Below are 23,209 nucleotides of genomic sequence, written 5' to 3'. Positions count from 1 at the left end.
TCTAAAATCTCTCTAAGGAAGAAAACTGGAATTATTCCTTTGGTCATTCATTCTAGCCTGGTCTAGTGAGGAAGGAATGGGTTGGGAGATAAGATAATCTAGGTCCTATTTTTTGTTTTCACAAATGGCTTGTTATAAATCTGTAGGTAGATCATGAAAGCTTACTCTCTTCTTTGATTTTTCCACCTACAAAATAGGGATTGTAAAATCAATCCTACATATGTTTTTGGGTTGTTTTAATAAGAGAATAAAAGGCAATTTGAGCATTTCAGCTTTAACACAATATCCTGACAGATCAAATGATTTTTACCAGCCTGTGGGTGAAACCATAAAACCCTTATGCATCCTTGTTCACTTTCTTCCTTGGGTTAAAAAAATCTTGAAAGTCCAGGGTTTTTCCCCCCAAATTGTTTGTTGTTTTTCTTTAGAAGTTTGAATTTAATTTTCTTGTCTTTTTGCTGTGAGTGCTCTCTGACCCTCTATATCCCACGACTATGTATAATTTTATTTCTCCTCAATATATACCTCATGTTTGTTTAGAGTGATTCATAATATGCACCATATTTTTAAGCTGTCCTACTCCTTTTGTGTTTCCTGGACCTCTTACCACATGCATATTAATATTTTATTTATTTAAGGGAGAACCCTAGATACCATAGGAAGTTCCTGCCTGCAAGCTGAGTAGGAACATGGATTTATTCTTCTCATTAAAGCTTTTAAAGAAAATCTGGTTTTAAAGGACTGTGTTAACAAGACACCAGTGCATAGGAGGAAATTTCTTATATTAGATATTCACTAGTTTGATCTCAGAAATTATGAATGATTCTTTGTCTTTAATTTACTGATAAGACAATAAGCAAACCTGAAATATATGATGAGCATACACACATTTTCTGCATGAATTTCGAAGGCCTAATGCTAACTAAAGTGATCATTGCATTTACTTTATTCTCCACCTGGGTGATCCTATATATAAATTCTTGATTAAAATAAAATACCCCCTTTGCCAAGAATGAAAAAACACAGCTCTAATTTTAGTCCTGAAATTTGGACACTTTAAGAACAAGTAAGTTAGCAGGCTGTTGTAACCAGAGGTTTGAAGAGATTCAAAGGCATTTAAAAACAAAAACATTAGTTTTAAGCAGGTAATTATATACCCCATCCAAATCCTTCCTGTCTTTTGATTTCTTAATTTATTATCCACTTCCCCTCAGTCAACCATACATTTCAAATTCTTTAGAACTCAGTCAAAATACCTTTCTTCTAGGAAGTCCATCCCATTGGCCGTTGTATTGTTCCTTTCATTACATCTGACTTACTACTATATTTCTGTGTTCAATCCTTCGTCTATGCTGAGAGGCATATGCTGCAGTGGAAATAGTACTGATCTTATATCCATTTCTGTACCTGGTTCTAGAGAGCTACTTGACAGTAGGCAAGTATGAAATCTTTTAGGGCCTCTTATTGGTCAGTAAAATGGCAGGTTGAATTTGTTAGTATCTGAACTTTCAGCAACTTCATGATTCTGTTGGTCATAATATATTTCATCAGAGCTATTAGTATAACGTGTCATGTTTACAGAATTCTTAGGCAACCCAGTACCTTAGAGAACATCTAGTAAAACTGAGTAATTTTACTTACTAGGAAACTGATAGATTAGGTGATTTACTTTGCATCATATCAATTAGACAGGAGTAGGATGAGATTCTGGGCTTTCTCATATAAGGCATATAAGTTAACTCATATAAGCAACTTCAAAGTAAATATTGTTAGTCACTAACAAATCAGATGAACGATATAGTAAGGGGGAATGCTAACAGGTATTGGTTAAAATGAAATTTTTCTGGATTACTTGAAGTTTAAAAATCAAATTTTGTCAGTCAAACTTGTGAGTTACATTTACACTTTAGTTTATTTTTAAAAATCCATAAAACATTAAAAATCCTATGCAAATTTTTAAACTAAAACCATAGGATAAACTTAGGTTATGAGGAGAAAGTAATGTGGATTTCAGGCATTTCAAAGAGGTGCTGGCTCTATGCTATTAAATACTGATGGTTCTGGTTTACACTATGTTTTCCCCCGGATTTCATAGTGTTTTTCAGCATGTCTCTGTATTGAATAATAAGCAATTAACACTTTTGTGGCATTGTCTTCTGTATTTTGGAATTAATTTTATAATGTATCTCGATCATATCTGACTTCGTCTTGTCCCTTTGCTGTCACACTGCACTCTAGCTGCTTGTCTGTCCCACGGTTTAATTCTCTCCCTCAGCCAAGCAGTGCAGGTAGCAGGAATAGCTCCCCTTTACTTGGCCCCAGAACAGTGAGCCTATGGGGAGAGGCGGGCAGGGATGAGGGCCTGCTGAGGATGTAGGATGAGAGAAAGCAAGCAGAAGCAGGATGCCCTCGATGGAGGGACAGCAGCAGAGCCAGAGTTGTTGGATTAGCCTGTGACCTTCTCCAGAAAAATGCTGTCGTGGTCACCTGGGGATGCCTCTGGGTCTCCTTGGTGTGAGGACTCCTGGTCCAGGGCCTTGAAGTGTGTTTCAGGCATACTTCCTCTCAGACCGATGTATATGCAGGGCCAGCTTCACTTACCAGACTCTGAGTTTGCTGTCCCACAGACATGACATTTTCAAATATCTTTGTACATGGAATTAAGGTGCTAGAGCTGCAGAGCCAGCAGTAGAATTTCCAACTCACAATAGGATTTGCACTGCATAGAGCACAGCAGCATCATGCTGACACTCTGTCCAGTGCCGCCTCTCATCACTCCAGTGCATTGCCCTCTGCAAGGTCACACACTTGCTTGTTAGTGAAGCCAGGGGCTGTGGGAGGCCCTCCCCTGTGTGTCCTGTGCAGCTGGAGAGTGCGCACTGCTGCTGAAAATGGTCTCTACTGGGTGTGCTTCTCAGGTGCTCTGGCTGACGCCCTGGCAGCTTTGGTCTTCAGTTTTGGCTTCCTTCTTGCCTGTTCCTCAAATTATCATTTTTTTTTCTTTCAGGATTTTGTTTTAGAGCTTCTTTTTATCTATATGTTCTCTGGGCCACTTCTACCACTTCAGTCTCTATCTCTATGCTTATTCTATACCATCCCAGGACCTTAACCTGTGTCTCCAGCCTATTTTACTATTTCCTTTAGCTCCTGAATATCAACAGACATTGAATTACCTACCTTACATCCATTTGATTATTATTCTCTACTTATATGACTCATAAGCAACACCCTCAAGGCCCAAATGCCACTTTTTGCCCCAGATCAGCTCCTCTTTTTCCCCTGCCTCAGTGAGTACCACAGCCCTTCTGGCTCTACATGCCTAACACCCCACTGCCACAGATACACAGACAGTCAGTGAGAGCGGTCAGTGCCACAGTCTCTGTGTCTCTCCATCACCACCCCTACCTCCCTAGTCCAGGGTGCTGCCATCTTCTACTGTGATGGCCACATTTTTCTTTTTTTGGTGGGGGGAGATGTGCTTCCAGCCCCCTACAATCCCCAACTCCACTGTATTTTCTTTATTAGTTATTCTCAGGATGTGGCCCCCAGACCAACTGCATTAACACCACCAGGAAGCTTGTTCTAATGACAAAGTTTCCATCATAAACTCTAAGGGTGGGCCCTGCTCTCTGGGCCTTAACAGGCCCACCAGGTGGCTTTGGTGTCACTGAAGTGTAAGAACTTTGCCAACCTCACATTTGTACTTCTGAACTACTGTTCTCTACTCAGCTTGCCAGCTTCTTTCCTGTCACAGGGTCTTTGTACATGCTGCTTCCTCTGTCTGAAACCCACTCCTCTTTACCTGGCTGACTCCTCCTCATCCTTCAGGTTCTACTTAGATGCCACTTCTCCTTAGAGCCCCCCCAGTACCCAGAGCTCTGTTAGGGTCTTGTCCTAACTGTCCCACAATGCTCTGTAATAACATCTAATTTTCACTGGACCTCCCTTTATTGTAATTGCTGATCACTTGCCTGTCACACCCTCTAGAAACTCCCTGAGGATTTGGACCATGTGTGTTTTGTTCACTAATGCCATATCAGCTAAAGCATCTGAGTTGGAGATCAGGGATGAATCCCACCTTCTTATACCCTCCTTCTCACAACCATATCAGGACAGTCAGTAATCCTGTTGAGGAAATATTATATAGAAACCTGTTATTAATTATGGAGAAGTCTAATTCAGTCTGGCAGAAATCCAAAGTCAGCTACTCTTCTCCATCCTTTACTAGGCTGCTCAGGGTGGGCAGGCCATCACTGGCCAGGCATCTGCATAATGGCTTTCCTTTTGTTGCCTTTGTTCTTTTCTGGTCCCAACTAATTGCTTGAAAGCACCACTGTTAGTTCTCCATTTCTTCTGATAGGAATCTTCTTTACTGATATGCAAAATTTAGGTAACTAGCTTTTTCAAAACACCATGCAGAATTTACTGGTGGTGTTATAAGTTTTGGATTATCAGAGGATGAGACAAGGTCCCTAGGTAAAACAGAAGGAGAAACTTTCTGTATACTTTCTTTATCCTGTGACTTAATAGGAGGGCTGCTACTGAGAAGATGCTGGGAAGATCATGCAATTTTCACTTTTCTATAATTTTTGTAGTAGCTTTTCCTTCTGAGTCAACTGTGGACAGAGACATTCATTGACCCCAAGATTATGCTATCCAAAGAGGTTCCTGTTCTTTTCATGTAACCCAAGACCTGACCTGCACAGGGCTGCAATCATTAGAGAAGAGTGGTGGTTGGGGGCAGGGTTGTCTCAGAGACCTTGACACAGTCACCTTGTTACCCTCTGATCTATCTCTGCTCCTTCCCTCCATTCCTACCATGTCTGTCCTGTGGGTCCCACTCTCTTTCCTTCTCTCTCTCTATCCAAAGTAGCAGATTTCTCCCCAATCAACTCTTCTAAATAAATTCCTATGTAGAACTCTATTTTACAAAATAGCTAAAGCTGCTTTTTATAAGGATATACTATGTAGCTTTTACTTACTAAAAGTCAATGTATTTCTCAAAAAATTAAAAATAGAATCACCATATGAGGGGGGTAAAGGGCCACAAAAATTCTCAATCATAATACAAGTTGGTCATGGGAATGGTAGTACAGCATGGAGAATATAGTCCATGATTCTGTAACATCTTTCTATGTTGACAGATTGTAACCGCACTAGTCTGGGTGAGGATTTAATAATATGGGTAACTATTAAACCACTGTGTTGTAAACCTGAAACCAATATAAGATTGCATACGAATAGAGTTTTAGTTGCAAAATGAGTTTTGGAGACTGGATGCACAATCATGTGCATGAGAATGTACTTAACAGTGTTGAAATCTACACTTAAAAATGGTTAAGATGATAATTTTATGTTTATTATGCCATGATTTTTTCTTTTAAAAGTAAACGAATAAGAAAAAAAAGAAGAGTATAAGAACGAGTTTGAGGATTACAATTATTTGGAAATCTTGGATCATCCTTAACATTTAAGGTGTTACTTTTGGTTTTATGATATTAAAAAAATCCTGTAGGCAGGCGACTTTCTCTCCTCATCAATCCCCATTTATAAATAGCTTACCTTATAATTCCAGGCTATTCACCAATTAAAGATCTCAGGAGAATATTGAATTAAATTGGAGACATAAATTCAACCATTGCTGATGTGTTGAAGTTTGATTTATATCACATTGGTTTTTTTAAAATTATTCTTTTTAGCAGTAACTAAACAAATGTTTTTCTAAAAAAAATTGAAAGCAAATGTTTTATAACCCTTGCAGAAACCCCATAAGACCCTAGAGTCTCAGTGAACCACGGTTTGAATGCTATTGCTCTAATAAACGGTCAGTTTCCTACCTGGTTACCACCTCTCTCCATCAATTCTCCACACATCTGCTAGACTTATCTTTCTAAAACACAGAACTGACCTTGACATTTCTCTGTTTAAACATTCTCAGCATACAACTATACCCCTGCAGTGTGGTGCTCAGCCCCAGCTGTACCTGGGTGGCATTGAAAATTGCCACTTGAGGACCTTCCCCAAAGCAAATAAATTGCATTTCTTAGGCTGGGGTCTGAGTATAGTTCAGCAGCTCCTCCAGTGTAATATGCAGCCAGAATTTAGAACACCTGACTTAGGGGATAGTCTGTATGCCCCTTAACATGTCTTACAAGACCCTAAGGATTTGCTCTTCTCCAAATAATGCTTAACGTCAAGATGGCCCTGTATACTTTGGGATCAAATGAGGTTCTCTGGGCACATGCACAGTCTAACCCCTTTCTCCTGCTCAGCTGCTCTCTCTGACTGGCCTTTTCTATTCTATCCCCTGACAGATTGGGATTCCACCTTGAAAACACAGCTCAAGTATAACTAATTTCATGTAAGTTCCTTCCTCCCTCCCTCTCTCTTCTGATCAGTGAACAAACCACTGTAACCGTGGCATTTTTTTCCCCCAGATCTCTTCATTACTCTCTGGCTTAAGATTGATGCACATACCTGGGATAAGTTCCTTACTAAAATGAATGAATGAATGAAAGAACAGAACATCTAACAGATTCCTAAGAAGTCTAATTGCTTGACCTCTCTATACCAACTCAAACCCTATAGTGCTTTACAGACTCTTATTGTCTATAATTGCACCTCAGAAAAATGCTGCTGTGTAGTTATCACTTGACTGGACTCAAACCCAAAGTCCTCTGTAAATCCCAAGCTCATCTCACCCACCGGTTTCCACCTGGAACTGCTTTCTGGTTGCAGATGGAGAAAGTATAGCTAGGTTAGGTAGTCTGAGCTCATGACTGTGCACTCTGGGGATTTTGAGGTTGGTGTCAGACAGTAATTAGAAACCCGAGGTCTGTACACCTTGTCTTTTGCCCTGTATTTCTCCAATTTCATTGTCATCAAATGGTCATCCCTCCAAAGGTTTAAAAATATGAGTTCGTGTTAAAGCTTCATGATTTGATTTTTCCTGCCATTCCTTTTTCCCCCAGAATTTAACATTCGGAATATTGCAGAGTCAACACAAAAGGGAACTACAGTCAAGATTATAAACAGAGTCAGTTTCTACTACATAGCTCAGTCAGAGAGGGAAAGATGAAACTCAGTGTCTCAATACCTTCCCATAACCATGTAAACACAACCCATGGAGGTCTGGAAAATGAGGGGTAGATGGCACACCATTCAAATATATTTATGTGAAATTACTGACACAGCAGTATTCGACCACCTCCAACATTTCTGCTTCAGGAGACTTAAGGCAATTCATGGGGAATGCTGGGTTAGTTGTATCACTGCATTAGTAAGGGAAATGACAGTGTGACTTTCTCTCCACTTTCTCACTTGCATGTCAGTTTTATCTCAACTGAAACTTTCCCTTTGATTGATTATTCAGCGGTTCTGGATGTGCAAGCTCAGTGTTGTGCACATTTCACGAGCAATGAAACTGGGGAGACAAAGTGACTTTTAGAGGCCTGCACACTTACATGTGAGCTTTACTTTTCCCATGCTGTGTCCTATGGGTCATTTTCTCCTCATAATGATGGTATTGGAAATAAGGTTCAAACTAGACGTTAATGGAATGGTTATTGAGCTGCACGTGTATATCTTTGGACCTATTAATATGACAATCAACATAACAATCCAAAGTGCCCTGCAAATCATAATTGATTCAGCCAGGCAATAATTTCCAACTGACTGAGGAGTTCCTTTATGATGTGATAAAAAGCAATTATGGGCAAGAGGTATAAGAATGTCAGCTTGTGACTTAAACTCCTCCCCATCATGCCTGTTTAGGACAGGTAGCCTGAGACCGTGAGTAACACAGTTGATTTATAAGTGTCCCCAAAAGCTCTAGCCTCTGCATGGAAAAGAGCAGCAGGCACACCTGTGAAGACTGAGCCTTAGGAAAAAGACCCCACTGACCCTCTTATCTCCCCTTCCACCATATGCACATAAAACCCTTGATTTGAAGCAAACAGTAGAATGCGTATGTCAACTGAAAGAGTTCCATAAATCACATCTTTTGATTTTGGTACAGATATATGGGAGTCATTTGAAAAACAGATTTGGAGCCTGATACAAAACTGGATTTTTTTTTTCCATTTAGACACATTAAAGTTCCTTTCAATTTGGCTCTTGTAAAGATACCTGATTCATTGCTGGGCTTCACTAATGCTAACAAGGTTTTGGCAATCCCCAGGGTGATGGTGGTAGGGACATGGGGAAAGAGGATGCAAGAAGATCATATTGTTGGCTCTTTAAGGGGGAAACAAGAAGCAATTAGCCTCATCCAGAGGGAAAAATAAATGGACTATAATTTAGCTTGTGCTGATGTTGTCTTATGGAGAGCAGGGTACGATCATTCTGAGGGGAGGTAGTAGTGCAGAGTTAAGACAGTGCTTGGGCTTTGGAGTGATATAGAGTTGGGTTATTAACTCAGTTCTTCTGATTATTATCAGCTGAGTGACCATAAGAATTTGGCATGTCATTCTGAGTTGGTTTTCCCCTTTGTAAAATACAAAATGTCTTTCTGGTTGGAATTGTGCAGCTTAGATAAAATGGGTAAAGGCCAAGTATGTAGCAAGTATAAAACTAATGGCATTTGTTCTTATTCTGCACTGTTAGTGTTGAGGAGAGGTTATTAAAATTAAAATATCTGCATCTGGATATGTCTGGATGTGTGGGTAGGAACTTAGTTCATAGAGGCGAAGTGTCCAAGATGGGAAACTAATGATGGAAAGACATCAGACTTGAGTGGGAAGCCTATGTGTGCCTGCTGAGGGTACAGATCCAAGAAGAAAGGTGGCAAGGGCTGATGGGGGTGAGGTGGTGCAAAGTGAGTCCAGACATTCCCAGGGTCACCCTTCTCCTCACCGTGCTGCCTTGGAAAGCCCAAGATTCCATGCCTGAGAGTATCTTTGGAAATTCAACGCAGGTCCACAACACACGTAATGCTGCTGACCTGCTGGATGGTATCCAGCAAGGACCATTTATTTTCTGTCTTTATTATGAAATGGAAAGGACTTAGCTGCTTGCCATCCTGTGAACATTTATTGGACTATAGCTAAGATGGGGCAAATTCTGGGCTCATCAGGGAGGTGGCCCACGGAAGGAGTGGCCACTCGTTAGACTAGCAGGATTCAAGCCGGGCAACCCATTCATCAATTCAAGTAAATTACTTCACTTCCTCAGACACAGTTTCTTCCAATTTAAATGGGGGATAATAATGCTCCCCCCTGCCTGGTATATAGATGTCATGATGTTCAAAATCAAAGAGAGATAATGTGTGACAAAGCACTGTGCTGTAAACCATGTGAGGAAGTGAGGAATTTTTATGTGCCCAAATGCTTTGTTAGCTGTGATAGCAATCTAAAACTTGGCAGCTTTATCATGTTGATGTACTGATTTTTATTTCTTTCTGCAAATATATGACCACTAAGGTACTGAGTTAGAAGACACAGTAATTCAGTATTCAATCAGATAATTGTATGCACCATATCTGTAATGAGTACCCTAATAAATAACTTCATTGGTGGTGTGTTCTTGAAAATGAGAGTTGCCAAAAAGTTTTCCACAAGAGAAGAAAGGGAAGAATGAAATCCCTTGAATAATACTGATATGAGACTTTTTGTATAATTCACTTTCCTCTGCAACTTGGTATTTCAATCAGTATATTTCATTCATTAGCCTCACTTCTTTTTTTAGTATTTTTATGTCTATACTCATTTATAAATAATGCCTGAATGTCTAATAGCCATCTCAAATTAATACCCCCAAGACTGAACTTCTAATTTGTTACTATCCTCTGCAAATGTGTTCCTCTTGCTCTATTTTAATTAATAGCTATTCCATTTTTCCAATTGCTCATCCCTAAACTTGGGGTTATCACCAATTTTGTCTTCCCTTCACACTTTGCTTGTATTCATGAGCAAATCCTATTGGCTCTAGATTCAAAATATGTCCAGAATCTGGCCTCTTCCCAATATCTCTACTGTTTCCACACTAATTTCTTGCTTGGGTAGCTTCTTTCTAATTGGTCTCTCTGCTTCTGATTGTCTCACCTTTCCCTATTTCCACAGATCCTTCTCAATACAGCAGCCTGAGTGAGCTCTATGTTAAATACAAAACACATCATGCCACTCTTTTTCTACGATCCTTCCAATGACATTCCATCTCACTCAGAGTATAAGGTCCTTCATGATCTGCCCTGTTTTCTACCTTCCACCTTATCTCCTAATATTCTTCCCCTTGCTCATTTTGCTCCTGCCTTGGTGGCCTCCTGCTATTGATCAAACATGCCAGGCATATTGGGTACATAAAGAAGGAGGGAGGAGGGCATCCTAGAAGGAGAGAGTAGAATCTTCCAAGTCATGGTTCTCAAAACACTTAGCATGATTGAAATTTCAGTGTCTCTGGGGGTAAGACTATGTAAAAATACAGGTTTAGGTAATGAATGGTCTGGTATGCCATGTCCAAGAGGTTGGACTTTATCCTAAGTGATGATGGGTAGCCAATAAAGAGTTTAAGGCAAAAGAGTGACATAATCAGATTTGCATTTTAGCAATTTAAAGTGGAAGATGTATTGAAACAGGTAGGGTGACCTGTTGGGAGAATATGGAATGACACAGGCCAAGGATGGGTTAAAGGCTGAATCTGTGGCAGGGCCACTGTAAAGAGAAAGAGGAGGATGATCAACTGTGTTTCAGGAAGTAGACAATGACACACTATAGGCATTAAATAACCACTGGAAAAAAAAAAAGCATTGGTCAAAATCCAGTAGAATAAAAGTTTGTCACCAGCTGGTTTTCAGAGTAGATACATCAGTGAGAAAACTTCAGATCAATGACTGAAAAATCTTAGAAATGAGTTTAGGGACCTTAATTATTCAATGAGAATGCAGACTCATAAAGGACCAAATCATGTCTTCTGATGCACTATTCTTGGGCTGGACTCTATAGTATATTTAATTTTGGACTGCAAGACAGATCTCATTTGGTTGCCCCTCGTGGGGGAACTGAGTCAGGTGATATATGACTTATTGGTTTGCTTATTTAATTAGACACTTTTTTCATGACTGATATTTGTTCCCAGATGTATCATTTTCCATTTCACACACCATATGTACATAAATATTTTAAAAGTTTCTGTTTCTCCAGGTTGTATATGTGCTATCTAATGGATATTAGCTCCAAATGAAAAGGGCCAAAGGTAGTACACTGCTCTGGCCCCCAGGCTTGAGTAAGCCAAATAGCATCAGTAATAGCATGTTCAAGCTGGCAGGGGCCTTCGAGATGATCTTCAACACCCCACCCCAACCCCAGAGCCCGCATTGTCCCGATTTCATGTTTAAAAGAAGAAATTGATTGGGGAAGGGACTTGCCAAACCTTATATCTGGTAGCCAAAACATTTGGAACACACAAATAATATTTTCTGAGGCCATATTGCAGCAAAAGAGTCACACAAGAAAAGAAAATGACATTGGTATGTGTTGGAAATCCCCGAGAGCAGGCTAACAATACAGCCTTTCTTGAGAGATTCTGATTCAGTAGAAACCTTCACTTTTCAAAAGTACTGCCCCACCCTGATGGTAATATAAATGGTCTTTGTATCACAGTTTAAGACTGACTTCAATGAAATAAAATATGCAGGCACAAGCAATGAGTTTATCAAAACATAAAGAACTTCCACAACTATAGTATTACCCAGATTTTAGGCTGACGGATACTACTTAAATTCTTCTTTACTAACATCTCTTTTTATGGCAAATGCACATAGACCACCATGGAGCCCTTCATGGCTGATGCCAGAATAGTGTGACAATTGCAGATCCAGTTATCCTTTCCAGCAATTTGAGTATCAAGCTCTCCTGATTTTGATGCATTTCACATACATTGATTCCTTAAGAGAGTCTGAGATAAACATAAACATTAAATGATGTCTGTGTCCTCAATGAACCTCTGCCTCAGGGAACCAGATGTGATCATTCTTTTTGGGTAGGCAGAGGCTGATCCACCTGGAACTCTTGGTTTCCCACTGTCTGAAATAATGGGGTCAAACTATGCCTATGGAAATGCTTTGCTTGAGGGCTGAGAGTGAGAGATCACACACTGTGTAGCCTGAACTTGGTCTACAGGTGCTAGTGTGATTAAGATAATTCAGACCCTCCAAAAATATTTACAGTAAAAGCAAGAACAAAAAAAGAAAAACAACCCCTCTACCACCAAAAAAAAGGCCTGCAGAAAACAATGTGTGCTCCAGATGTGAGGGGGATTCTTTTGGCTTGGAATGAAATATACACACTTGAATCGGGTTATTGTAAAGAAAATGGTATAGGACTGAAACAGACATTTGCAATCATCTAATCCAGTAGTTTTTATAAAAAAAAAAAAATTAGCCCCAGAATCCTTTTTTCAAAGTTTTATATAGAATCTCCAAATATAAAAAGATAAAGGCAGAGCTACTCTGAGTGATGGCGGGGTGTAGGGAAAGGCTAGGCCTGATCTTCCCAGCCTGCTGACTGGCAGACCTAATATCCTCCATCAGAGCCCCAGCGTTTCTCTGAAAAGCACTGTTTGGTTCCATGCCTTCATTTTTGAGAGCAGTAACCATGAGCAAAGAAGTAAAGGGATTCGCCTCAAGTAGGAAAGGGGCAGAGTCAAATTTTAACAACTCACCAGTCTGAGTCTCTTTGTACCCACAAGAAGGGCTGGCTAAGTGCTGCTTTCCTCAGTATGAGTTTCTTTATGGAAATTTGTCTAAAGCAAAGAGAGACAGGCAGTGCTACTTCCCTGCAAGAAGGTCCAGGGCTGAGCACGAGAAATGTTTTTGAAGGAAGTGGAAGCCACAGGTCCTAGTTCATGCATACCATTAAGCTCTCTGGGTAGAGTTCATGGTTCTAGAAGAATGAGCGCTGAAAAGGAATGAAAACCTGCTCATCAGTGTTATTCAAAGAAAAGGCTTACAATAAAAAACAAAAAAGCAAGGAGCATCAAACTTGAGTCAGCTCCTCCATTTGGCAGGCCCCATAGATAGGTCAACCCCTGAAATGAATTTTTATTGATGTTAGCCATTGCATATTAATTCTCTGTAGGGAAGTTTGAGAGTTTTCTCTGGCAATTCTCAGTTCTGTGTGACTGACTGTAAGAGGATGAGAATTACTTTAAACAAAGGCCCATCAAACGTGATCCATGAGATATCAGCCTCTTCTCCATTCCAGATTGCACTGTGTTCTGTAAGTTTCCTTGTAAAAAAACAAACACAAAAACTGAAGTAATTTGCTTTCAGACACTAATCTTATGTTGTTTTTTAGTGGTTCATGCAACATCATCTATGATGTTTGAAATAAAGTTAGTATTACTTCATTTTACAGTTAGTAATACTTCCTTTTTCTTTCTTTCAAATAGGGACTAGGAAATCTCCCTGTTTGGAGGAAAAAGAATATACTAGTCCCATCCCAAAACTTTAAGGGCAATATGGTTTTAACTCTATTTTAAAAAGAGATTAAAATAGATGAAAGTAGGGAGGCTGAGCACATGGGCATTGGAATCAGACTCTCTGAGTTTGGGTGCTCTTTGCCCAAGTTACAAGCTGTGTGACTATAGGAGTCACTCAACTACTCTGTGCTTTAACTGAACTATAGATAGGAGATTATAACAGTGCTTACTTCATAGTACTATTGTGAGGGTTAAACAAGATAATGAATAAAGTTCTTGGTAAAGTGCCTGGCACATAGAATTTCTCAATAAATCTCAGCATTATTCATTCTGAGTGGTGTGACAATGGATGATTTTTTCCTCTTAATCCTCCAAAAAAATTTATTGTAATTATGTGATATGTTACAACAGAAACTGAAGTTATAAGTACAAAACAAAGAAAAAAATCATCCATTTTGGAAAATCAGAACATTGAAAATTTGAAAAATTTGAAGTTCCTTTCCTTCCCAAATCCAGTGTCAACCAAACCGATGTTCGTTTTTTGACTGGAATGGTATGTTTATGAAGGGGAGGAAAAGAGGATGGCACAAATGGGCAGATAATATGGTTGAAAATACTTTATTTTCACTCTTCTTGAAAATATCCATTCTCCCTTCTTTCCTCTCAGTTGACACTTTGTCTCTATGAACTGATAGCACCAAACAAGAGAAAGAGGGAAGATGAGTAAAAAGAAGAATGAGAAAGATTAGAGGCAACTTCTCTGATTAAACCTTCCCAAATCTCAGTGGCAAGACATTCGTCTCATGCCAACCCTCCTCTCTCACAGTCACACTTTTGAGATCATTTTTAGTGTATCGATACGGAAACAGATCTTCCTTGATTTCATCTTTTTGCAGGTTTAGATAAAGAGATCATTAAAGAGGTTCCTAGCTCATAATGAACAGTTTAAAATGTTAGGGCTTTCTTTGGGCCTCTGACTGTAGGGAGTGGTGGAAGGGAGTTCAGAGACCGGGCTCACACCTTGCCCTGCCACTCTAATTAATTCACCAGCAAGCAGTTACTGAATGGCTACTGGGACCAGGTCACAACAGTCCAACCTGAACGTGTCACTGCCCTTCCAGACGCCTTACAGTCCCTTTCCGAGGTGAGTGAGCCTGGCTGTTCACGCACAAAGCCGTGGTCTTAGAGCCTGTGATGTGCGGGCTGGCCCTGAGCCGCCACGGCTGTCTGTGGGGATCAGAGGGGGCAGCAGGGGGAACACGGTCCAGCCGAATCGGCACAGGCTTTGGTGCTTGAATGTGGGCTCGGGCAGAACCAAGCGCGCTGGCAAAGTTGAGAGACTGGTAGTGAGACCCTGCTCTGGAAGCCTGCTGCTGACCCGTATGGAGGGCTCCGGAGGTGAAAGCTGAGCTGTTGGGATGGGGGACTATAGCCTCTCACGTTTGTTTAACATGAGCTTATATTTAAAATAATTTTCCTTTTAGGTAAATTTGTCCTTCTTTTTACTAAAGGACCTTTTTAGGTTGTAGAAGATGGTTTAAAAAACCCAAACAACCTTAAATATATTTAGTGTTTGATTTGAGCCTGAAGGAAATCACTTATTTACATAGTCTCTGTTTGGCCATTTAGTACTTGTGTGACCTGAACAGTTATTAGCTGTTGAACACTTTTTAAGTGCCAGGCCCTATGCTGCATGTTTTATATCCATGATCTCATAAATTACTTCTGGTAGTCTTTGTATAGATCCTCATGTTTTCCCCATGAGGGACCTGAGGACTTTAAGAGAAGTGCAGTAATTGTCTGAGGTCCTATAACTAGTGTGACTATGCTGCATGACTAAGCCTCAGTGTCTTCAAATGTGAAATGAAGGTCATGGTAGCTACCTCCCAGGATGCTTGCGGTGAGTAAATGAAGATGGGTGCACACACACATTTGAGATACACACACACACACACACGATTATTAAGAAAAAAAATTTATATTTAATATATTCTAACAAATAATTTTTATATTATATATAAATTATATATATGTATATGTGTGTGTCTGATACAGAAAAATCATTTAGTAAATAGCATTACTTTACAGAGGTTTCCTTTCTACAATGACCAATTTGCTTCCATAGAGGAATGCATAGTAAGAAGTGAATGAAGAAGGCTTCTTTTGAGTTTTGCTAACATACTCATAGGGGAGAGTTACACTTACTTTCTACCATCTCTCTCCTCAAAGTTTCCTGAAAATCATTTCTCTTGCCAATTGGTTAATGAATTATTCACTGATGGGAATCTTCTGCTTTTACCTCTGGTGATGGAGGGCGGAATTTTAACCTCTCATTCTGCTCCTCGTTGGAACGAGACCCTTTTCTACCTGGGTGCCTTGCCCTGCTAGGCTGTGTGCTCCTCAAAGGCAGGGACTGAATCTGGTCCAGGACATGTTTCCTGGTTTCGGCAGGTGCCCTGTTACCATCCATCTCCTAGTAGGTCAGCAGTTATCTGGCAACCTCCAACAGGAAGAAAATATACTCAGCTGGAAAATACAGTCAACTCTTTGAATTCTGTTTGTTAAAGGAGAAAGACCCTTGGGTTCCAGGGTTTCTTTTCCACCTTCCATTTCCCAACACCTTTCAGGCCTTAGCTCAGCCTGGATAATCCATCTCTGTTAGAAAATATATTAGAGGTAATCTATTAAAAATTTAAATTAAGATTTTCCCTAGTAGATAGAAAAATGTAGTACAAAAACTGAAGACGTTCATACTATATGATATCATTAGGGGAATAAAGAGACCACCAGGGCAGAATGGGGTGAGATCATGCCCTCCGTCTCAACTACTGTGTTTATATGATAAATGTAGAGTCAAGGAAGAAAAGACTATTTTATTACAAATAAAACAATATTTCTCTTACAACATCCAAAAGAAATTCCAAGTAGATTAAAATTCTAAACACAAAAAGTTATTTTGCCCTAGAAAATGTGCAGGAGAGTAATTTTTTAATCTTGACATCAAACCCAGAAGCTATAAAGGGAATATTGGCATATTTGGCTATAAAAAATTGAAAACTATGACACAAAGTAGATGTAAACACAGAGAAAATATTCAGTAACATTAGCAACAGTTACCTCTAATAAAGGTAATCCAAAGGACATGTGCTGCTCTATTACTTGGACTACTAGAAAAGCATTAAAAAATGTTTAGAGAAAATATATTTATGTTTATCTTGCTAACTATCTATCTGAAAAAGAAACAGGATAGGACCTTTAACCTCTACACAATTTAACCTTGTATCAGCCCTACTTCTTTTATTAATAGAGATGTTTTCTCATATTCAACAACATGCTTTAGAAAAGCCTCCATCCCCTACCTCTTTCTCATCTTCTGAGGAAGATTATACTAGAAGAGACTGCCTTCAAAATTTGACTTTTAAAGACTCAGGATTTATTTTAAGCTAAAATAAAGTGTTGACTAGAGTAGGCAGTCCTCATACTCCCTGCTTGAGCTGTTACCACAATTACTGGTTTTTTCCCCCTGCCCAGTGGAATATTCACAAAATTCCCTTTTAATTTGGCTCCCTGCTAGTGTTTGCAGTTAGAAATCATTTCTACCTCCTGTTTAGGTTAGCAGAACATCAGAGAAGGAAGGAACCTTAGAATTCATCTAGTGACATCCCCCATCTCAAACTTGAAGTCCTTTTGCAAAACCCTCTTGATCCATTAATGTTCCCCTGCCAGCCGTTCAGCCTGTGTGAATGAGGCAAAGAGCACAGAGCAGAGAAACAGTGGGAAAGGGAGCAGTGGCTATCCTCACACCCTAAAATCCTATGAAGTTTTTATACCACTCTACCATACAGAAAAGAAGGTCAATTGAAGATTGTTTTAGAAAAGGCATTACCTTCTAGATGGAATTCCTGCATCATACGCACTAAGTAATAAACTTGCATGGCAGTGTTGGAACATTTATGAGAATGAATCATTCCTAAATTATCAGCTCACATTATCATATAAATGATCACTTTTGCTTTCTCTCCCAATAGTGCTATAATCTCTAAGAAAGCCATTTATACATGTTTTAAGTGAGACTACAGTGTCCTAGAAAACTAGCATCATGTTGCTTTAATAATAAAAATGCAAAATTATTCAGGCAGCTTCTTCAGATGTCCAAGTGTCTTGATCAAATCCTAGGCAGTCCACCCTATATCTGTAAGGAAAACAAGTCAGATTGAACCCTGAATATGGTACTATATGAAATGGCTTGGTATATTCAGACTCAGATCAAATTGCTGATGATGCAGTCTGCTCCCAGTCTTAGACTCTGTCCTCTTCCCAACCCTGAAAACTCCTGCTACCAGCATTTGGGTCTCTAGAAGAGAAAATAAGTGAAAAAATAATGATCCTACCTTTGATGCATGGTGGCCATGATAGGGACAATTAAAAAGAAGTTCTCTAGTCTAGTGAAAAGAGTGGCTAATATAATAGTTTGGATATAAATGATGCAGATTGGCTCTGTGGAAAAAAAAGAAATGACCCTGAGGGGGGAAAACAGATCTTCATAAGTTTCATCATGTATCATGTGAGACAAAAGAGCCATTGAAATTAGAGTTTGTACAAGTGCCTTATGATGATGCTGTTTTCAACAAGTTCTGCCAAAGTCTAAAACCACAAGCACTTTCAGAGTTGATAATTGCCTGGAGAGATAATCTACTTTCTGTTCACTGAAATCTAAGTGTAGGAAAGAGGATCCTGCCCAGAGAATTTTAATTTGCCTGAAAGCCTTGATCAGATGATGAATTTTCCTCTGCAGACCCCTCTCTTAGCTTGTCAATAAGAGCCCTGCTGCTAAATCCAAAAATGTTGGCAGACAAATATTCCTTCTGCGAAGTAAGAGCGTTGCAGATAGGTACACACAAGTATAATATATAAACAATGGCTCTGTTTTAAATGGTTTCTGTTTGTTTTTTGAGGAGGATGGAGAAAGGTATTGCAATCTTTTGCCTGTGGAAAACAGCAGGTGTAATAACTAGGCATTTTATCAAGAGAGTGCATTTGAGTGAGTCCAGCTTACTTGATAGTAATATAATAGAAATCTATTTGGTCCAACATCAAGCAAAAACATGCTTTTTTATATAAACTTTGGTTCTTGGAGAGGGAAGGAGGAAGAGAGAATGTGTGTGAAACTGAGCAGGCTCTTTCCTGTAACATCCAAACAGCTATGGCTGGGGCAAAGTGCCCTGTGACCTCTAAGCCCGTAAACAGAAGAGTCCTCTAATGCGCCAACCCTAGGTCAAGTTCTCATTTTCAGTCAGGGATTTTTATGGTGGACAGTGGGCTATTCTGGAGCCAGTAAACTTGTCTGTTGGCTGGGATGTAAAAACATGATTTGCCCCTTTCGTCACCTTCTTGAAGCACAAGTGTTCAGCCCACCAGCCAGGATGACCTCTTGGCCAGCTGCCTTCGTCTTCTGTTCGTCTCCTTGTTGAGCTCCCCCGCAGGCTTGGCCAGCACAAACATCACAAAAATAACTCTGTTTCTGGTTAAATAAGTGATTTCAATCCAGGTGTCCCTGACTGCTGGGGACAGATGGTTTAGTCTGGAGCTTTCCAGGTGCCAGGTTTCTACTGTCCTCCTGCTATTGTGCCACTTCCAGGCCATGAGAGCAGATAATTATACTACTATAGAGTGCAGTGGACAGCCTGCTATGGGAACCCAAAGCCATTTACCCTGACTTGTTCCTTCTTTCCAGTTTTAGCATTTCAGAGTTCTCTGAGTGCTTTTATGTGTGTTATCTAATTTGTTCCTCAAAATATCTCCATGAAGAGAGTAGGACAAACATTATTCCTGTCATTGTAAATGAGAGTTCTGAGCTTCAGAGAGGTTAAGTAACTCTCCAGGATCACACAGCTAGCAAATTTATCCTTTGGAAGGAAATTCATCTTCTGTTTTCAAATTCTATCTTTTTGAGAGGATATGGTGAGAGATCCAATCAAAGGCAAATTGTATTGTTTTAACATTTTGTGACTCAGTCGTATTTGAAAATAGTTCAAGTTTCTGATCTGAGTATTTATGATCACAGAATGTCATCTCCAACTACTCAATTAAATAATGTTTTTGATAAATTCTCAGTCATAGACTGAAACTTACTATTATTGAGTTTCCTCAGATTTAGTTTATGATTAATATAAGATTAGTCAATGATTATAGTATAATTACATTGTGGATACAAAGGAAAATGGATATTTTAAACAGCTGATTATCCTGTAAGTACAACAGTAATCTTTATTATAACTTTTTTATTTCTGGAACATTCATTTTAATGTGTATTAATAGCTCTAAAGTAGTCATTTAATCCATCAAGTAAATAATATGCACTTGTGACTGTTCACTTAAAATTCTAAGCCAGAAATTGTACTCAACTCAAAAGAGAAATTAGACACACAGAAAAATTTTGCAATTCGAAAGAGGACTAAGGTCACTAGGTTCTTATTTTGTACCCCAAATTTTACATACACCACCTCTTTCAATCATAAATTTGATTATTGACAATTTGAGTTTCAGAAAAGTTAAATAACTTGTTTATGGTCACTCACGTATTTAGTGGCAAAAATAATATTTAATCCAAGTCTTTTTTTCTGCACTATGCTGTTTTCCAAAATAAATTATTATTTAATTTTTATAAATGTACATATAAGTGTACAAAATCATATACAAAGTCCTCCTATTTCTGGAAGGTCTAGAGGAGACATAGAAAAATGGATATAGAAAAAAAAGATCATACTGCAGAGGAAGCTCAATATAAATTAACTTGTGAGAGGAATTAGTGAGGGATGTGGGAAAAAGTCAGTCAAAGAAAGTGGCCTATGGACAATTTCCACCTGTATTTGTAAAAGTAGACAACTCATCATCTGATAATGACATGATAAAGCCTATAATAAGAAAATAATTAAAATAGTCTGGTTTTATATGAGCTTAGGGTGATGCAGAAAAGATGACAGGACTCAAGAATGTAACCTCTAAGTCAGGGAAAATGTTCAGGAGAAAAATTATATTTTTATGAGATATAGCTGCAGAAATTACAGAGCACTTAGGCCAAATGGTGAAGCAAAGGGAGTTTGATTTAAATAATGTTTCTAACAGGGATGACATAAATGTATGCACACAAAGTTTTCTTTCCAGTGAAATTCTGTCTCAGTAATGTTCTCTCTGTTGAACACTATGAGTACATATTATAGAATATTTGGATAACTCACAACTTCTAAAAAGTGGGATTAGTTGATTGTCTGTAGCTTAAGATTCTGTGTCCTTCCCTTCACTCTGCTTTATACCATTAATCAACATCTCTTATCCTAAAATTGCTTTTACACCCTTTATTTCATATTGTTTTTTACCTATCAATAATCCTATGGGGTAGGAATCCTAGCTGTTTCATCACCGTTTCCTGTAAGAATCTCTCACTAGATGGTCCCTTTATTTTCTTGAATTTGTGCTTTTATATGTTTGTAAATTGATTCTTCAGAGCTCACAATAGCTAGTGAATTTATTTTAAACTTGATTTGTTAATTTTAAACTCGGGTGGGAAAAGACTGGGATGATAACTTGGTGCTATGACATCACTCACTGCTGGACTGCACTCCTCACCCCGCTTCTCTGCTCACGGGGCACCCCATCATTCCATGGCCACCCAGCCAGAATCGGCATCTCTTCTCCCCACTCCCAGTTGTTCTTATTATACATTTTAGTATTTCCATAACATTCATCACCAGGTGAATTTATCTTGCTCATTTTCTTTCTTTCCTAACTAGCATGAAAGCTTCATGAGGATGGGAATTTTAACAAAAAATCTTGTTTACTTTGTGTCATCTAGTATATAGTACAACAGGTGATTGAATAAACAAATGAATGTGTGAATGAAAGAGAAAAACTAAATGCTCACGCTTTGAACCATAAGACCCTTTCCCTCTGATCAAAGCTGCTGGCATATATATATAATATAATATTTGGCAGCCCTACAGTAGAGTCTGAGGCCAAGGTAGGTAAAGACAAGTAGAGTATGAAGCTGAATTGCTCACAAAGCAAGGAGAGAAAAGATAAAAGCAGGGGAGCGAGAGGGCTCACAGTCTATAGTGAGAGGAAGCCAAGTCCTGTGAAGAGCCAGGTTGAAGTGGTGGAGACGGAATGAAGAGACCCAGGCCCTGTTGTCTAGGCCCTTAGTGCAGCCTCGATCTCTTTGATCTCCAAGCAAACGTCTTCTGGCTCTTCCTCCATGAAGACTTGCTCTGCCTGGTGTCTCCTGTTTGTGGTATAATGTGTGTTTCTTTGGTTTCAGTGACCTTCGTGGACCTCTGTTTTTACAGTTGTAAGTGCCTAATCCAGCTACCCTTCCTGCTGTCTAATTTAGAGTGCAGCATGTTCTGTTCTGTTCTTGGAAAAAAATCATCTAACATTGCAACAGGATTTTATAGTTGATAGAGTGCTTTAATGTGTATTATACTATTTGATCTTGACAGCAACTCCTTTCCATGAAGTGGTTCTTGATTTCCTGAAGGTGAGAAATTCTTTTCTTATGTAATGGGTTATCACTTTGCTCTCTCCTTTAAGTTTGCTTCACAGGCCTTATTTGGATAAATTCCTTACCTTCACTATTAGACACAAATCACCTAGAAGGCAGAGACTATGCCTTGTTTGTTCCATCCCTCACAATGTATAGTATCATGCCTCATACAACATGGTTGCTAAATAACATCTTTTTCAAGTATTTAACCAGTTCTTAGAATCAATATAAAGCAATTCCATGAGCTCTGGTTGAACTTGCCTATCCTAATGATATAGATCTTAAATTATAAATTTTGGTGTTATTTAAAATACTCCTTTCCTCAGATATGTTTGTATATAAATATTTTTCTCAAATATTTATATTTGAGATTATATTTCCATTATCAATTCACACAGTATCCACAATAGTTTCTGGGAAAACTTCCCATGATAACTGCTATATGGATTTGTGCATGAACGATCAAAAAGAACACTTAAAACAGGAATCCAATTATAAAATTAGTAAGCTTAGTTCCAGATAAATTTCTTTTTGTTTTTCCAAGCCTTTGTTTAGATTTCTGTTCTTTGAAGTCATAACTTCTCACAGTGTGTCTCAGGGAGGTCCTTCAGACTCGGTGATTGCTTTTCTTAACTGTGCAAGTGGTATTCTGATGACTGAATCTGGGGTGAATAGTGTTCTTTTCCATTTGCCTCAATACTTGTCTCAAAAATGTTAGAATTTCCCTTTGCTTCATCTTGCTATTTTATATTCAAAGTTGAAGAACTGAAGAGCAGGGAAGAAAAACCAACAACAAAAATGCCCAAGATTAGAAGTCTTGCTCAAGGGTAGTGGGGCTGGCACCAGAATTTTGGGTAAGATGAATTAAGTCTCTTTTCGTTCTTACTAGGGATAAGGTTCTAAGCAACTAGAGTATTATGTGCTACGGTCATATGTTTGAGATTCGTGGTAATCTTATATTAATATTGGTTAGAACAGGGTAAATGAAGGACCAGACAAGATAACATTTGATCTTTGGATGGTTCTACCCTTAAAAAAATTCAATGGCTTTCTGTTTCCCTAGCTACTCTGTTAAATGGGTATTCATGCATTCATTGATCAATCAGTAAACATTTACTGAGTGCCTGTTATATCTTGCTGGGTCCTGTGCTAAGACTAGGGACAATGAGGTAAAACATGGAAAGAGACCCACAAACAACTGACTACAATGTTTCTTGGTGGTGCCAAAATTGTTAGGTGGAACCTAATTGTTAACTC

General features: G+C 38.9%; 1 protein-coding gene across 4 annotated transcripts in view; it reads right to left on the bottom strand.

Moving 5' to 3' along the window:
* KCNMB2 (potassium calcium-activated channel subfamily M regulatory beta subunit 2) overlaps positions 1-23,209 on the bottom strand; it is a 224,935-nt gene that overhangs the window by 164,825 nt on the left and 36,901 nt on the right. Inside the window, exon 1 of one of the 4 annotated variants that reach the window (XM_057500139.1) lies at positions 17,805-19,330. The exons of 2 other annotated variants lie outside the window; for them this stretch is intronic. In XM_057500139.1, the coding sequence (XP_057356122.1) occupies positions 17,805-17,995 (191 nt within the window). In that variant the 5' untranslated portion in view covers positions 17,996-19,330. Of the gene's footprint in view, positions 1-17,804; positions 19,331-23,209 lie in introns of those variants that run through there. One more of the 4 variants, XM_057500136.1, reaches the window with a different exon arrangement.

This window comes from Manis pentadactyla, chromosome 1 (genome assembly GCF_030020395.1).
Source record: "Manis pentadactyla isolate mManPen7 chromosome 1, mManPen7.hap1, whole genome shotgun sequence".
In the NCBI taxonomy this organism is placed as follows: domain Eukaryota; kingdom Metazoa; phylum Chordata; class Mammalia; order Pholidota; family Manidae; genus Manis; species Manis pentadactyla.
This window is presented reverse-complemented; position numbering and strand designations above follow the sequence as displayed.